Source organism: Pavona decussata, unplaced genomic scaffold, assembly GCF_977016875.1.
Source record: "Pavona decussata unplaced genomic scaffold, jaPavDecu1.1 SCAFFOLD_161, whole genome shotgun sequence".
Classification (NCBI taxonomy): domain Eukaryota; kingdom Metazoa; phylum Cnidaria; class Anthozoa; order Scleractinia; family Agariciidae; genus Pavona; species Pavona decussata.
In genome coordinates this window covers 1,725,957-1,744,322 of record NW_028145572.1, presented here as the reverse complement: position 1 = coordinate 1,744,322, position 18,366 = coordinate 1,725,957, and the positions used below count along the sequence as shown (strand labels likewise).

The window sequence follows — 18,366 nt, the reverse complement described above, 5'->3', positions numbered from 1 at the left end:
TCAAGTTATCAGTTTTAACAGAAAAACTGATATTAAACTAAGGAAAAATATATAAACATGACATAAATAAAGAATATTGTTTCGGGTCCGTTATGTGATAATCAATTATTAATAACTGGAGTATTTTTGCTCGTGAAGTGGTCTGTTATCTTTGAAATATTTTAAGGCAATTGGTTGCGTGCAGTTGTTATGGTTTTATAGTCCAGCAGCTCGCTTGTTATGTTACATTGTTTACCTGAGATTTCGCTGGGATGACACAAAGAAATTCGATAACTGTCAACGTTTTAGAAAGCAAGGGCTTTTGCAGAGTGTGGAGTTTAGTTTGAAGTATACCAGGAAGTTGTGACTACATAAACTGGGTAAGTACGCCTGTTCTTAAAAAAATTAAGGAAGTAATCGAATGAATTAATAAACAAAAGAAATGTTCAAGAACTATAAGAACAAAACTGTAAATTTTATTTAGAATTGTTGATAGCTTTAATCCATCCTTTATCTACGTGTTATGACCGAGTATTTTATAGTGTATGTCGGTCGCTATACGATTTGTTTCGATTATTCGAAATAAAGCGATCGTATATCGTAAATTTTACTAGCAAAAAGATTTGCTTGATCGCTATTGAATCGAGTTATGTAGCTCGAAGAATTTGCGTACGATAGAACCTTTTTTGCAATAACATAAAGAAAGAAGCAGATGTATTTGGCCATAATTAAATAAAAATTGCTGACCCTAACATGCTATCCATAGCAATTTGTCTGAATGCTGACAAATCAGTTAAGGTCCTCGTTAATCTTTGGCAAAGAGGTATTATCGGTAAGTAAGGTGCAGACGACTAAAGTCATAACTTTGATTTTAATTGGTTCCGAAAAGCAATAAAGAGCGTTTTGCTAGAAATTTTAAGCTATACTGCGCATATAGTGTGATCACTGCTCTGTAATCAACTCGTTAAAGCTGTCGGACTTGGAGATAAACTTTAGCAAAACAAGGAATATTTTATGAAAATTTTCACTCCATGACATATTTGTAAAAAATCATAAAAATGAGATCTGATAGAATTGTTCTTCCAGCTGAATTTCACTTAACATGGCAGCAATGAATAGAGTTACGCGGTCGAACTGCTGGCATCTCAACTTAAATGGTTTAAGATGAAAAGTTTTGTTAAACCGAACATACCAACTTTGCCTGAGAATTACGAATCTGATTCGAACATTTCGTCTCTCTCTAACGGCCAAATAGTTTAGTTTGTCAAAATGAGTCTGTGTTATTTTAGCTGGAACCAAAAGCAACTATGTGGTATTTCTTGGACCTGCACGCACGCCCAGAACTCAGATAAACATTTTAAAAGAAGAGACGAGAGAACACTTTCGTTATAATAAAAAAATCGAGGACCACGCAGTATAGTATTAATTAGTATTCGCAGTGACCGAGTCGACAGGCTTTTAATAGCGGCGTGTTGGGTGTCAAGGTAATTAGATACCTCAGAAGAATGACTAGAGCTAAGAAATAAGAGAATCAGTCACAAATGAAGTGTTAAGTTAGGGAGACAATACTTCCACTAAACTGTTCGTAATGTTTTGATCTTTTTATCTTTGTTATTAATTGTTTCTTTCATTAGATCCCTAAAGATCTGTTAAAGTTGCACTTAAAGTGTACCCCCGTTAATTAAACTTCCCCTGACCTTATGCGGTTGATTAAATATGAAGATTAATTAGACTCCATGTTAAACTTCATTTTCGTTTGTCTCGTTATCTCAACGATGTCTGACAGCTATAGCTGCAGGGCGTTTTATTAACTGAACAAAACGAACTTAAGAGCCAAATTCTGAGAAAATCGAAAATCGAAAGACACTCACGAAAAATCAGATTTTTTTTTATTTGGCCAAAACATCCCCTGGGGTCAACCAACTTAAGAAAAAATATCGAAAAATTCCAACGCTTTATATAAAGGGAGAAATTTTAAAAAGTTTGAAAATCGGGTAAAATGGCGACATTGGGCTCTATAAAAGGCCCGAATTCTCGCCGAACTTCGGGGAGACGGTGAGCGCGTAAAGAAGATCCTATAAAAACGAAACATGGCACAAATATTAATTGATGTTTGCTCGTTAAAATCATGTAATAGTTTTCTCATATTTTGGTCTGTGGCCGTTACAATCGGCATATTTATACGGTCACTATTTGTGACTTTCATTGCGCGATAAATTGAAGGCCAACTTCGGCTGCAATAAATGGTTTCTGGTATATGTCGTTTGATCATCAAATCTACATGAAAGGAAAGCTTAGTCATTGACCTTTTATCCTGGAAAGTTACAGCTTTGGAAATAATGATTTCCCGTGTCAGTAAAATAAACTGTCCTGGCATATAAACAGCTAAAATTGTATGCAAATTTGGAGTCGATTTTAGAAATACATCTAAAAATTACATTTAAAGCTTTGAAGAACGACTTACCATTGTATGTATCTCGTTAAGTTATTCCTTGAAGTATGTTTCAGCTTTGATACGACGTGGTGAGCCACATATTGGAGTGTAAAATACTCGCGAATATTATATTTTGAACGGAAAACCTTTGGCGGAGAAGGATTCATTTTCAACGCGCCGGCCGAATCGAAATTGTGATGTAGAGCGAGATTTGCCGAAAAGTTATTTCAATAATATACTAAATGTGTCTTAAATATATTTTGTAATGAAAAGGAAGAAGTTTTCGCAGCAAACGTTGCGACCGCCAAAGGTATTCCAAATTGCATTTTAATTTTATCGTGACCTCAATATGACCTTGGAAAGTAACGCAAGCCGCTCGCAACGGGACCGTTCGTTTATTACGTACCCCACCCGCCGGGGGCGGCGGTGGTTTTTGCAAGGAAAAAAAAAAACAATGCCTTCTTTTGAATTCTTATCCCCACTAAAACCAAGAAAACTAAATATTACCACCCCAAGAACTAACTCGTTTTCAAAACGAACCCCAACCCTCGCACTCTGGAACGTTTGTATTTGATATGCTGAACTTTTGTGCTACGTTTCTAGACAAAAAAAAATCGTTACTCCAGCAGGAAAAAAAATCATTGCGCCGTTAGAAGGTTGTAAGATAAGCACAAAATGGATCGAAAATCTTGAGTGCCGAAAACATAATTTTCTAAGGGAAAATGCTTTTAAATTGGGAAACTCGGGAATCCAATTTGGCACGTTTTCCGCGATATTTGCACAGGAACCTGATGCCGCACAATTGTAGCCAATACAATTTTATATTGTTTGTGCCAAAAAGCCCCCCCTTCCCTCGCAAAATACGTGTTTTTTCCAAAACTTTTACTCCCCCCCCCCCCCCCCCTCTAAAACCACCGGGTGAACATATTAAAGCAACTATTTTTTTCCCATGCTTGAAAGAAATAAGTAACAATACTAAATTAAAGTTCACATGGTTCTTGATAGTGTAGTTACGGAGTGGTTTCGCAACTGCAACTGGCCACGGCCTTACGAAGAAGTTCAAGGTACAGTGCCTTGCGACGAATGGGTTTCTGAGGCACCTCCAATTCCAGTTCCTTACAGATGTTTTGCAGCATTGCAAGCTTCAATCTCTCCAGCGATCCATCCTTTTTCATTGCACAAATATCGTACTGATCGTACGTGATGGGGTGCTGTAGGGTGATGGAGGTGACTACTTCTCTTGCTCGTGCAAAGTTCTCTTCCTCTTGACAGGCCTGTATGTTAGCGTCGTCAGGAATCTGTTGGCGCACCTTCGCAGCTAGGCGGGAGAAGTATGATGTAATCTGCTGCGGTGTTAGGAACTCAGAGACTTTGAACAGACGGACACCGTCGGTTCCTAGTGCACGTCTCATTTCACGGGAAACAACATCCCCGTCCAATTTTTTTCCGGTGGTTTGGCCGATGGCAAACTTGGCATCAAGGTAGGCTTTCTGAGTGTTGTTAAATCGATAGGGCTTTTTGACGCATTTTAGAGCCCATCCTTCTTTGATGTACACGTCGTCTAGAGCCCCCTCTGTAACTGGAGCAGTGATGGTGATGTGCCCCGTACCCTCTTCTAATTGGGCCTTGTAGCCTAATTTAGCAAGGTCTAACAAAGACCTCTTCTCTAAAGATTGCGTGCATTTTTCTAAAGACAGGTGTTTCTCTAGAGAAGATAGTCTTTGAAAGACCTTGACACACCCATCTTGAGGGCAAGAGAAAAGAGATGTTGCTTCTTCAGTGGCTCCCTGGACGTTTTCCGGTAACACTTCCGCCTTCTTTGTCTTCTCCGCGCGCTTTGTACCCACGGATTTAAAGCCACCTGGTGAGAACGTTGACGCAAGCCAGCTGTAGCCAGGTTCTAGATCTGAAATGGGAGCAATGAAGATCAAACTAAGAGCACCATTGGACATGGTTTTCACATGCTTCTGTGTCGCTAGCTTTCGAGTCAAAATATATAGGCCTCATTTGGCTTTACTGTAGATACGCGCGCCACGCGCACAATGTTGTGGAAAGAGGAAAAGGAAAAAAAGACACAGTTTGGACTTGCGCGCCCCTCAACAGAAGCATCCAATTTCCTCGCGCCTAAGAGAGTATACTCCTTCCCCTAAATCAATAGGGTTTCCTATATCCCCCTCAACTGCAATGCATGTAATAAGGTAACTTGATACTATGAATAAAAATGAATAAAAGGAATGAATTGGTAGAAGTCTGTTGTGCAATGCAGCTTTACTCTACTTTTCTACTGGAGGTTCCCAGACGATCATAAAATACACCTAAACACACACTGCATGACCCAGTTGCACGTATTTACCGCGTAAAGACGTCTCCAATGTGATCTCTTTACCACTCCCAATGCCGTACGCACGCCAGGCTGTGGTGCTGGTCCTGTCAGCGCCAAATTCGAAGTTGTTTAGCTTGCTGATGGCGGTTATCTTTCGGCTATTATCCACTACAGGTACCTCCCGAATGGTGTCCATGGAAACTACCCGCACCCCATCTATTCCTCCATGCGAGAGTAGAGCACCTTTCAGCTCGTGCGCTGTCGTCACATCATTCCCCTCGTTAATGTGGATCCTGACGTGGGCTTTACAGGTTGCCGCCAATCTGTCAGCAGCACCTTTTCCCCCTTGTGGGTCGGAGAAGTCAATACGCTGGATGCGGACTCCAGTGGTGGCTGCTACCACGGGGCAAGATAGAATAGTGGCAGATGAGTGGTAGCAACCGGCGTTGTCCTGCCTGAAATACGCATTCTTTATCTCTGGGTACTCCAGTTTCAGAGTGTGCAATACGTCCTGCATAATCGCCACCACTGCTGAACTGTCTTGGTTGCAGGACTGGATGGTATGGATGAACCCCTGCCACTGGAGTACACCGTTCAAACGCCGATAGACCACAGAGATGTGCCAGGAAACTCCCCTTTTACCAAACCAGTCTGCTTGCGATTCCCTGTATTTCTGGGGCAAGAACTTCATCGCCCAATCGTTCACGATCAGCACAGTTTCCTGGTCAAGCTTGTCGAGAATATCTAATCGTGCCTGGTCTTGGTTAGCGGATCTTAGTATGTGACATTTCCAGGAGAGGATAGCCAGTTTAGCCGTTTCAAAGATGAACGTCGCTTCATCTTTGTCGTCCTCATTTGCAAAGGTGCTTTGGCAGATTATTCTTGCTATGTCAGCTAGGGTTTCAGTGAGGCCCTGGCATTTGTCGCACCTGTCCATGTGCTGATGGTTGCAGGTCTGCTGGTACTCTCTTTCGGTACTGTCGCTAAGAGCAAACACAACGCAGTGATCTGCTACTTGAGAGGTGTTACTGATATGAACCTGTTTACAACAAATTGACAAACAAATTCTCACATTAGCGCAGTATCATGAGTACCGTAACATTCCATTCCAGGGGCTTACATTGCAGTATGGGTTTACAGTGAATTAAGCCAGATTTAAGAGTGACCTAAATTAACCTCACATTAAAATAATTGTCTTTTTGTACTAAAACTGAAAGAAGGGGAGAATAACCTGGTTTAATTAGAGGTGATTATTTTTTACCTCACCTTGTCAGCAGGGAGGGGATAGGGGGTTGGGACTAGTAGGCAGCTGTCCTATAGTTAGGTTCGAGAGGGGTTAGGCTACTAATGAATATAACATGAATATAAAAGTAGTACCGTTGTCAGTACCTTGTAGTCCCCTTTCAGGTAAAACTTGTCCGCCTTGAGGGCTTCTGTAACTCTTGTCTCCCATTCCTTACCGGCGCCAAGCTGACTTATCTGACGTACCAGTGCAGCAAGATCGTCAAATGCACGAGCACCCTCTGCTGCAAAATAATCGAGCCCCTGCAGTGATTTCCTTACAGAGGCACTGCATTCAGAGAGTACTCGCAGCATAGTCGACTCACTGAAAGGTTTGAATCCCGTCTCCAAACAGTACTGGGTGTATTGTAGAACAACTCTCTGGGGGATCATCAGGCGTATCACATTGGGTACCTCGATCGTATCACCTGACGATAGCTTCAGATTTTTCAGCCCGAATGGTAGATCTTGTACCAGATGGGGACTGGTTATAAAGCCCAGAAAGTGGTCCAATTGGACGAGTTCCACTCGAATTCGCGTAATGGGTTGTTTTTGTACCTGGGCTCCCCTTCCAAACTGCCGCTGATGTAGGTTGGCCATAGTGAAGCGGTACCTCGTCAAACCCGGAATATACCGCGATATGTCAGTGAAGCTTCCAACACCAGCCATAATAGAAAGAATTTGCCTGCGTGTGTCCCAGCTGGCTGCGTTGTCGTAGGCTTCCGCTAACGCTTCTAAGTACACTTGGTCGGAATGTGGGAGCTCCTCAACGCCCAGTGCCTTATTCATGGCGGTAGAAGACGCTAAGCGTTGCCACAAACTTCCGGCACTGTCAGGGGAAACAGTCTTCAGCACGGCTGATACTACTTCACTGGCTTTCTTGGTTTGGCGTAACCTAGTTTTTTCAGATGCCTCGATCCAGTTGACCCATGGTTTGCCGAGTGGTTCCAGTTTACAGGAAATCAAAAACTCGTTCAATTTCCCACGAGGTTCAGTTACAGGAGCAGACTCATCGCTAGTGGATGCAGTGCTTGCAGTGTCTGGCGATAAGAACGTTTCATCGGCTTCACAGATTGCAAGCTGGCCAAATGATTCCGAAAAGTCATCCAAAGAGTGACCATTATCACTTTCCTCAGGAGATGGCAGCTTTTCACTCTATAAAATAATAAAGTTCTTCATTTAATATTCGAAATAATAAACGGCAAATTCAACATGGCCAACGTTGCTTATTCAATTCATCGTCATTGTCGTGTCTTAAGTCAATTTGGTGTGACGTCATGTTAATAAACTTTAACAGCCTAGGTTTTAAACGAAGTGTCGGCAGGATTAAAACACTATTGAGTCGTCACACCTGAACCAAAATATATAGATTAAACTGTTTCATCAAGACTTAACTGCGTGGAAAGGTACTAAGCTGTAGCAATGTCATCTTTACGAGCGTTTTACTGCAACGTTATAAAAAATAATCCCTCTTGACTATTAGTTCTACTTACTTGTGGAACAGTTTCCTCGCATGGTTCGACAACTTGTATATTTGGAACATCAACGACTGCAGGTTTCTGCTGCTCTTGGCTGCCAATGGCGTCGTCTATGTATTGCTTACACATACGGCATATCGCTATTAAGCAAAATAATTTATATATCAGAATTTCCCACTCAAACTTCAATCCCGCTGCCCAATTAATTAGGTCCTTCTATAAACTCTTATTCTTAGGCCATTATGCATGCTCTGAAAGGGAAGGGAAAGGATATTCTCGCTTCGCGCACGTCCACGCGAGCAGCGCAAATGTCCCCTTTCCCTCCTTTTTTGGGACCGGCGACGCGGGACTTAGACTAAGAGCAGTCTCTCATATTTCTAACAGATATTAGTATAAATCTACTGGTGTTCTATCACGATTGCTGCAATCTGATTGGTTACTCTACTCACTATCTATTTTTGTGATAGATAATGATTAGAGAAAAGGTGATCGACGTGCACAGTTTAACCCTCAAAATAACAATGTAATGAGGTAAAAATCGCCTCCCGCGGGGAGGTGAGCCCGCGAGGGAAAAACGAAAAATGAGAGTTCAATCAACTTGAAACCTTGAAACATCAATGCAACTACAGACGTGAATACTCGGAACTTACGAGATCCAACTTGAACTAGCTTTCCTGTAGATCTCAACAGGAAAGCAGCTTCATTGCTTCCCAATCCTCGGTCTCCTTTGGCTGAAGTTTTTTTGTGTGCAGCTGTTTCGGCGGGAACGCTGCATCTTACTTTCGAACATCTCCAGCGTATACCATATTCAGCTCTATGGCGAGGGCATATTGTCATTGACGCATGCGTTTCATCTGCTGTGAAAATGCCTAAATACCAAAAAAAAAAAAAAAAAAAAAAAAACAATCGAAAAATTGTGAATTATAAACAGTAGCCAAACAAAACACTCTCATGAGTACACGAACTTGGGGCGTGGCCATCGATTTGCTGTCGAGGTGTGAAAGAGTGTTTTCATATGTAAAATTGTTGCAAAGATGTGAATGATCAAATTCATTAACACAAATTATCCTACCGCCCTATCAGCGAAGCTTCAATTTAACCCCGCTCTTATCTCAATCGATAACACCCGTTCCATCTCTTCTACTGCAATGCACGCCTCTCTCCCTCTGATCCCCCACTCTGCTGGACAGTAGTCTATATCACCCCACCCCACAGAGATTTATCATGCATGGTGAGAAACCAAGTGTATTTCCACCCTAATGTCAATTTGTCGCCCGGGAATTGTCCACCCCCGAGATTTTTCCCACCTCCAAGCGCGTCTCGCAGTCAATTCTTCATCGTCAATCTTGCGCGTCACGCGAGCAAAGAAATTCTCTCTCGGTGCTAGTCGGGTTCTTATTTTTCCACTCTACGCCCATTGTGAGGCCAGTCAAACCAGCAAAGCATTTAAATTAAGGAACAGAATCGTAAAACACGGCGACGTTAGAAATAGAAGGTTTTTAAGATCTTCGTGACTACACTATCCTATATCCTCAATGGTCCTCAACAGGGTCCAATAGCTGAACTCCTAGCAGTAGGCAGTTAATTAGGCTACGCAGTAATCGGTTACCTGCTCGGGCTAACAGCAACTTGCATTCGCTGTCAAGGGCTTTATCGCCACTCAGCTTGTGTTGTTCCAAATGTCTTGAAACATCTCTATCACATTTTTTCAGGGAAATCACTTCTGTCTGCCCTGGATAATCACTGCTCAATCCGCAGGCTGTTGCGCCCTCCAGTAGGGAGGAAAAACTGCACGATGGCGAAGCCATAGAGATCAGCAAACAGAAAAAATTCCTCTAGCCAAGCGTGGCTGGAGGTTTTGTTAGTATCGTTCGTAAGTCATAATTCAATTAGCAGTAAAATTACCACAGCACGTGCAAATAAAAGAATTGTGAAATTCCGTCTGACGCAAGATCTCGGTTACGCTGATGATGTTTTCATTTACCGAACGTAGAACTCTTTTTATTTTACTTCTTTTAAATTTCCTCTTATAGGCAAGAACATAATAAGGAAGGTGAGATACATTTATTTCGCTGCAACATTTACACAACCTACAGCCGCTCGGGCCGACCCGAAATTCGCAACCTCATGTGATTACGTGACTTCTATAATTATTCAACATTCTTGAATGACGTCTTGTGGGTCACTTGAAGGGGTCATTCCTGTTGCTTATTACAACTGGTTGATGATTGATATCTTTGCTCATATGTGCCATAAGAAGTTGAAATTGAATTGAAACCAGTGTTTTCCAGCGCATTGGTGTTTGTATCGTTCTCAAACAAGGCGATATTATTATAAGCTGCTGTACGTCGTCCGCCGTGGGAATGTCCCCAGGTTCAGTTGAATTCACAGATTCCTATGTTTTCAAAATACCGTTTGACCTCTGATTTAGCCGTCCTTATTCACGATCAACACACCACTTATGAAGGGAGAAAGTCGCTCAAGGACAGACGATGACGGTAACTCGTTCATTTCGGGTTAAATGAAATCCTTTAGATGTCATTGACGAATCAGCTCCCAATTTGCATACAATTAATAGCCGCTTGTATGCCATGACAGTTTATTTTACTGACACGGGAAATTTTTATTTCCAAAGCTGTAACTTTCCAGGATTATAGTACAATGACTAACCTTTCTTTTAATGTAGATTTGATGATCAAACTACATATACCAGAAACCATTTTTTGCAGCCAAAGTTGGCCTTCAATTTATCGCGCAATGAGAGTCACAAATAGTGACCGTATAAATATGCCGATTGTAACGGCCACAGACCAAAACATGAGAAAACTATTACATGGTTTTAACGAGCAAACATCAATTAATATTTGTGCCATGTTTCGTTTTTATAGGATCTTCTTCACGCGCTCACCGTCTCCCCGAAGTTCGACGAGAATTCGGGCCTTTTATAGAGCCCAATGTCGCCATTTTACCCGATTTTCAAACTTTTTAAAATTTCTCCCTTTATATAAAGCGTTGGAATTTTTCGATATTTTTTCTTAAGTTGGTTGACCCCAAGGGATGTTTTGGCCAAATAAAAAAAAATCCGATTTTTCGTGAGTGTCTTTCGATTTTCGATTTTCTCAGAATTTGGCTCTTAATCCTCTTAGCTTAGATTTCTTGATTAATCTTAATCTTAATTTTCGTTCTTGCAAAGACAGGTGAATGGAAAAAAAAGATTGAGCCAGACTAAACAAGTGTTATCAATGTTGTCATATTTAAATTAATGTCCTGGTAGTTTGCTTTGTTTTCTTTTACTGAGCCTATTAAATACTCAATTTGACATTTCAAGTACATTAACAGTTCCTAACAACTGCAAATGAATATAAATCTCTTATGCATACTATTATAAATCGGCCCAGTATGGAGGGACTTAGTTTTTGCTAATTGAAGTTATAGCAGCAAGGAGCTTCAGAAAGTAAATTAGCGGCATCAACAGATGTCATACCTATGAATAAAATATTAACGCACAAAGTTAGCCGCATCAATCTTTTCAGGGTAAACTGGGATCTCTTATATCCCCTCAGCCAGATACTAAAGTACCGTCACTTCATTTGCTTGTCTCTTTACCAAGGGTTCCTACAATGGACGCCATAACAGTTTTTATGATTGCTTTTGCTTCAACGTTCGCACTGGTCTGCAGAGGGGAAGATGAAATGTAAGTATTTTCCTGTCTTGGTTCAATCAGTTTATCTGTTGTCTGTTTTATTTGCTGACAAATTGTTGAGCATACCAATTGACAAGAGAAACAATACCACCATAAGACTTCACAAGTCTGTACCTTTTATTTCAATGGTCACAACTTTTATCTATCCAAGGCAACCTTCAACTTGAATTTCTGAGAACATGATCCATGGCTGGAACTGATATTTACAATGTAAAGAAAGGTGTTTAAGCTACCCCTTTCAGTTTACTCCCCGAAGTTCACATATATATTTCTTTTCTTCCTTTAAAAAATTTTGAGAATAAAAAACCCTTACCATGCATAAAAATTGTAAAACAAAAATGTTTGGTAGGCGAAGGAGACGATATATATAGGAGCAACATTGATTTGTTTTTAAAAAAAGATGACATGACAATCAACTTTCAATAATTACAGAAAATTGCTGATGGTTTCTGAAATCTACTGTTCCAAAAAGCTAAAACGAGACACACGAAGATACAATCAAACGTGAAACTTCCTTGTTCCAGCGCCATTTCTCAAAGACAAGGACATAACAAAAACTGCAATGAAACTTTTACATCCAATCCGTCCCCTGAGCCAAATATTCACACTGTAATGTTTTTCTTTTCCTTAGTGATAAGTATAAGAAGTCAATGGATGAAGCATTTAATTTATCAGTGGCTATCAACAAAAATTTGGAAAATTATGATCGAAAGTTGAGACCCAATGCAGGCGGTAAGCCTTCAAACTGAGTTGAAGGAAAATTGTTACTTAAATACTACCTTAACTCTCTTGTTGTCGTCACCTGTAAAATATCTTCATTTTGAAACTAGCCTGAACATAAGGTTTTAACAAACATTTTTATAATTTATTACTCAGGAAAGCCAGTCATGGTGCAAGTTGAGTTTAAGGTTATTTCATTTGGTGAGATTAAAGAAGTCAACATGGTAAGGTGTTTGAGATATTTCCATTGGCGAAGACAACAAATTTTTCTTAATCTTTTTCTTCTTCTTCTTCTTCTTCTTCTTCTTCTTCTTCTTCTTCTTCTTCTTCTTCTTCTTCTTCTTCTTCTTCTTCTTCTTCTTCTTCTTCTTCTTCTTCTTCTTCTTCTTCTTTTTTCATCGGTTTCCAAAAAAATTCGACAAAAATTCATTATAGGCTTAGTTTAATCTCGCCTAAAGTGTTGACACACTTGCAAACATGCATTTACCCAACCCGGCAAGCCCCAGTGTATTATGGTTTTGATATCCTGAGTCGCTGCCATAATTGTCTGGAAGAGGAAGATGTAAACAGAATCTAGCATGAGAAGACCAACAGATTTATATTGTGAATACTAAAATAAAACCGTTTTGGAAATGTGCATTTTACTTGCAGTTTGGTTAAGCCTGTCAGGAAAGTTTGGCTGGGACTGAATCCTCGTGTATTACACTTAGTTCTTTGCCATATGAATCGAAGAATGTCTGTGAATTTAAGATTAATCCCGTACAACTCTATACTCTGAATATGAATACGCATTTAATTTTTTTTTCTTTTTTAATTTTTTATTTATTTATTTTTATTTTTATTAATTTTTTTTTTCGTTTTAGGAGTACAGTATGGATATCTTTTTCCGCCAATGGTGGAAAGATCCCCGGATGGGGCACAACTCTTCCACCCCATTCAACATGGCCTTTGACCCAACGAACCTTATATGGACACCAGATACTTACTTCTGGAATGTTAAGCATGCGAAGTATCATTACGTGACCCGAGAAAATATGCGTGTACGAATATCACGTGATGGGGAGATTTACTTCAGTACCAGGTAAACAAAATTCTTTCAAAATTTAATCCGAATTTCTGAGGAGGGTAGCGGGTAATGTCTTACAGAACAGATGTTCCATAGAAACGAATTATTGGGTGCCCGCCTGAAACATCAAGTACGAAACAACTTCGTGAAATCCAATATGGCTGATTTTGGGAAATCTGTGATACCACATCTTACATACAGTAAAACCCCGCGAGTAAGAACCTTCCATTTTAAAGATCACAAGATCTAAAGATCACATTGTAGATAGTAGAATTTAGTGGTATTCGGCCTTCGTCCCCTATGCAGCAGCCAGTTTCTCCCTATCCCTTATATAAAATTTGAATGAAATGAAAATACAGAACGGTCAGTATAAAATGCAGACTGCAGACTGCAGATTGCAGACTGCAGACGGGGTATAAAATGCAGACTAGGTATAAAATGCAGACTGCAGACTGCAGACTGGGTATAAAATGCAGACTGAGACCAAAACCGTCTTTTCGTCAAATACAGGATACATTTTCAATTTTCAACTAACCCTAGTGTCACGCAATCACATTTCCGAGATCACCTCGCACGAAATTAACCTTATTTTTGACCCATTTCTCAACAGTTTGTTTTCTTTATCTCGATTTGGTAGCTTTTTATTTCCTGAGGCCCTTTCTTCACAAAGAAGACTCGAGCTTAATCGCTTTGCATTAGTTCGTAAACAATTACGCCCATGACGGTTTTCATATCATGAGGTAAACAGACTTGATTCTCTTCGTCAAAACAATAAAGGATGCATTTTGAATTTTTCAACTTAACTTACACCAGTGTCATACAATCACCTTTTAAGATCATTTCCCATGAAATTGACGTTATTATATTCTTTTCGAAAAGCGTCAACCTTGAATTGAAATGAACAACCCAAAGCATAATGTAAGCAAATTATAACGCGGACACATGACCTTACTTCGCACGTGGTCGACCTCTGCTTTGCGTCAACATGGCATCGGTGACATTGGTAAGTGGCAGTAAAATAATGTTTTTTGAATAAAATAGGTGTTCATGTATTGCTAGAATACTGAGGGTATCAATGTCTTTGACATCATTTATTCAAAGAAACTAGTTAAAATCTGTCGATTTCAAATTGCTTGCCCCCTCGGAAATCAAATTTTAGGCTGACAGGTTCTTGAAAAATAGGTTCTTACAAGCGGAGGTTTTACTGTATTCTCTTTTGCTCAATAAGACTCCACAAAAATTTATGTGATTTATTTTTCTTTCTTTTTTTAACAGGATAACTATTATTGCTCAGTGTAACATGGATCTACGCCTGTATCCAATGGATACCCAGCACTGTGAGCTGAGAATCGAAAGCTGTGAGTAGGATTATATAGTAGGTACAAAAATTACCTATAGGCAATCGATCTCAACCTAATCAGAAAACGTTATATTATATGCTAAGGATGACTTTATGAATAAGGTATCATTAGGCCAGTTGTTTCAAAAGTCCATTGATATTAAACTTCAAATCGCCGTAGACCCCATGCAAACATGGCTGACATTTTAATATTCTTTTGTCTGAGTTCAAAGTAACCTTTGGCTAGGCTAGTAAGGCTAATTTCAATGCAAACAAAAGAATATTTAATGTCAGCCATTTTTGCATAGGGTCGATAGTGGTTCATAAGAAACGAACAACACAAAGCAATACTTTATTAATACACGTGGCACCGAACTTGCACACCTCGTTAGAATGTGTACGTGTCAAATAAAAAAGTTTAAAAAGTGTATAGTTATAAGTATATAGATAAAATAAAATTAAAAAAATATATATTTACATCTGTATATATTGACATAAAAAAATATACCCCGCTTTGTTGACTTTTACCAAGTGTCCGAATTCTATTACGTTTGTGCAATGTATATCATGCTCGTTCTTGCTCGTTAAATAATAAATTTCTTCCCCGCACTCCTGACTTTTACCAAGTGTAACAGCAACAGCATGTTTATTTACAGTACATATCAGTGTACGAATTAGTGTCCAAATTATATTACGTTTGAGCAATGTTTATCATGCTCCTTTTTGTTTAATAGATGCTCATACAGTCGCTGATGTAGATTATAAATGGAAAGGTGGTGACGGTAAAGGAGTAGAAATAGTTTCTTCAGAAATGGCACAATTTGATCTTCGTCAAGTCAAAACTGTTAATGATGCATCGATTAACAGCAAAGGTATGTCTTGTATCGCAGACACAATAATTTTTCCTGTACATTCTTTAAATTTAGAGGCAAAATTCAATTTATCATCTCCCAGAACTGAGAAATAAATAGACCAAAAAGAGAACCATCAAACGTCCAATAAGTCCAAATAACCTATGAGTAGAGACGGCAATCGAGTGGACCATAGAAATAAATTTACTTGACTTTTTCTTTTTTTTTTAATAGACGGGAATGGATGCTTTTTAAAAATATGTTTTGCTCAGTGACCAGAAACTATGGGAGTCTGGACACTAGCTTCAGGCACTGTTACTTCTAAGATTGTCCAGGGTTGAATTGTAGTCATTTTATTATTCTAGTTACTTGTATATAGCCACGATGTTTCGTTATTTTAGTTTTATTTTTCGTGTGTGATGCCTGAAAACCAGCTGGTGAGCTGTCTCACTAAAGCTAAGCGTATATACACAATAAACTTGAGTTGAACTTGAACTTGCCCATTCATACTCATAAAGTGGATAATCCTCAACCAAAGGAATTTATTTATTTCCATGTAACTCTTGTTTCATTTTTCAGGATCATTTGCTAAGCTCAGAGCAGTATTCTCATTCAGACGCCGCCTGGATTATCACATTTCATCAGTGTATCTACCGGAAGTAATCCTGGTTGTGTTGTCATGGTGCACATTTTTTATCACCCCCTCAGCCGTTCCCGCCAGAGTATCGCTCAGCATCACGACTATTCTGACAACTATCCTGCTCTCCAGTACAGTCAACTCCAATATTCCAAAGGTAAACAACCGACTTTAAAGGTCATCGAAATTTTCGGTTGGTTTTCTACATGCACAAGGAATATGGCGCGACCGTATTTGGAATGCCTGTAGTTTCAGTAATTGAGCACTGAGATTGTGCTTTTCTATTGTTCCTTTTTTCATTCTCCACCCTATAATATAGTTGTATATGGTCCTGTGGCTGGGAGTAAACGAAAAAATATCCCACTTAATTACAAATGCACTGAACATGAGTTAAAACGCTTAACTCAGCACTGCACGGCATATTCAGTCGCTAAGACATTTTTTTGTACGAGTCGGATTCGATCCCGTGAGATAATTGTTAATAAGGCAGATCTTCCCCTACCCCCGCCTCCGATAGTGGCCTTTTAGTTATCATGTACAATATCTATTTCGGTTAGTGTTTAAATGTCTTACTACAAGGCTATAATTTTCTTTGATTACAATTTCACGCGCACGAGCCCTCTTATTTGGTTTTTTGTAATCTACAGATATTAATATTCCAAAATAGAAGGAAATGCTAAGATGGGCGGGCAAAGATGAAAAAGTGAATTGTCTTGGCATAAGGTGACCATCAAGGAAGAACGTTGGCTAAAACTTTTCAGTATGAACTTGACTTTGTCCCTATTTTGTAGGTCAGTTATATGAAAGCAATTGACTTCTTCATGTTGACTTCGTTTGGATTCATATTCTCGGCTTTGATTGAATACATCATCGTCCTGAATACTCCTAATACACTGGTGGATTGCTTTGTCTGTTTCAAGAACGAGGAGAAAGATGGAACAAGTCATTTTGAAGTAAGTCAAAAACCGATCCGCCTTTTTGAATAGTGAACGTTTAATCAATTTAAGAACCATTGCGAGATCACTATCGTGTTATATTTTAGCACCTTGGCGACAAATCTGGTGGAAAAGAGTCTTACAACACATGCTCCTGTTTCGGTTCAGGAAGAACAAAATACGCATAATATCAGTTATGAATCTCGTACTGGATGCTATCCAAGGCAGAATGAACGGAATACTATTTAATTGATTTCGAAAAAGCTATTGGTCCCAAAAGAGCACAAATACCGTCTATTCTTTGTGTTAATGTTCTAGAACATCTTCACTGAAAAGAATGCACCCGTAGTAATGTGTTGTGAAATTTGATAACCCTGTGACGTGCATTGCAAACTAACTTCCCAGTGACCATAGTTAAATGTACAGTCAGTGGGTATTTATTCAATTTTCTTAGCTCACCCGATATTTATCTCCTGCAGGGCACCCCAGACGAGATTGTTTTGAAAATCAATGCCACTCCAAAGAAAATGAACTTGAACAAACCTAAGCAGAATAAACCGACGGAGAAGAAACCGGACAGTCCCAAGGACCACTGGGTGGACAAAGGCTCCCGAGTGCTGTTCCCCACACTTTATGCTATCTTCCTTGTGGCATATACTGCTCATTACAAAAGCAAGATCGTGGATTAAGGGTGGATTGCTTTAGTCTGCGAATGCATCTGAATCACAACTGCTACTTGGCTATTAATTTATGCATGATTTTCAATCTGCTCAAAGAATAGGCCGAACACAATTTCCCCGAGTTTCGGCTTATTTTAGGACTCTGAGTAGTTTTTTTATTTTGTATTCTCTTAAAGTGCCTATGAAGCGAAAATTGCTTTTGTGTAGTTATAAAATTTTCACTTTAATATGTACGATTCCGAAGTTATAGAGTACTGGGGTAAAACTTGTAGATTTTACAAACGCTCAAAGTTGGGCTATTTTGCTTTCAAAAATGGTCAGAGGACTGGGTCGAGTTTTATGCTGAATTCCAAGTTGTGACGTCACGTTGGTGCCAAAAGTTTGTTTACTTTCATTCCGTTCTTGCTGCCGAAAAGGATTGTAGAAAGAGAAAAGCATGTCTAGCGATTCTGTGAACGATCGATTCTGGCAACTCTCTTTGTTACGGACGCCAGCAACGCAATATCGCCCTCGCTGTCGCTTATCTGTCTTCTCTTCTGCCATGATGAATTGCAATTCTTGGCACCAACGTGACGACAACGGTTATTGTCACCTGGCATTTTGGCCGCGCGATTCGAATACCATTTTTGAAGGCAAAATAGCCCAACTTTGAGCGCTCACAAAATCGGCAATTTTTACCCCAGCAATCTCAAACTTTGAAATCCCGTGTTTGAAAGGAGAAATTTTATAACTACCTAAAGACAATTTTCGCTTCTTAGGCACTTTAATCATATTCAGACCTGTATTTATTTCCTTTTAGGGGAAGGGGAAGTGGTGGGGGAGTTCCTTCGGTTTTTCTACAACCAAGATTCCTAAACTTTGTAAAGGGAGTAGAAAATAATTATCCGAAGTGTTTTCTTGAAGTCCGCTACATGAGTTGACGACGTCACATAGTGTGTGA

At 39.6% G+C, this 18,366-nt stretch overlaps 2 protein-coding genes across 4 annotated transcripts; one reads left to right on the top strand and one right to left on the bottom strand.

Moving 5' to 3' along the window:
- The first annotated feature begins 193 nt into the window (after positions 1 to 193).
- LOC146464682 (gamma-aminobutyric acid receptor subunit beta-2-like) lies at positions 194 to 18,196 on the top strand. Of its 3 annotated transcripts, none has more exons than XM_085129658.1 (10): positions 194 to 359; positions 11,106 to 11,189; positions 11,830 to 11,930; positions 12,075 to 12,142; positions 12,782 to 12,999; positions 14,260 to 14,342; positions 15,058 to 15,195; positions 15,754 to 15,968; positions 16,603 to 16,764; positions 17,226 to 18,196. In XM_085129658.1, exons 2-10 carry the CDS (start codon positions 11,116 to 11,118, stop codon positions 17,433 to 17,435), a joined length of 1,269 nt encoding a protein of 422 aa, XP_084985784.1. In that variant the 5' UTR covers positions 194 to 359; positions 11,106 to 11,115; the 3' UTR covers positions 17,436 to 18,196. The 3 variants fall into 3 exon arrangements, with proteins under 3 accessions (XP_084985784.1, XP_084985785.1, XP_084985786.1); XM_085129659.1 differs by having other exon boundaries at positions 11,063 to 11,189; XM_085129660.1 differs by having other exon boundaries at positions 194 to 363.
- Positions 3,358 to 9,288, bottom strand: LOC146464683 (uncharacterized). Its single transcript, XM_085129286.1, has 6 exons — positions 9,105 to 9,288; positions 8,146 to 8,364; positions 7,511 to 7,635; positions 6,126 to 7,172; positions 4,767 to 5,775; positions 3,358 to 4,319 (listed from the first exon to the last, which is right to left on the bottom strand). The coding sequence occupies exons 2-6, from the start codon at positions 8,330 to 8,332 to the stop codon at positions 3,424 to 3,426; spliced, it is 3,264 nt and encodes a 1,087-aa protein (XP_084985412.1). The 5' UTR covers positions 8,333 to 8,364; positions 9,105 to 9,288; the 3' UTR covers positions 3,358 to 3,423.
- Positions 18,197 to 18,366: the final 170 nt, after the last annotated feature.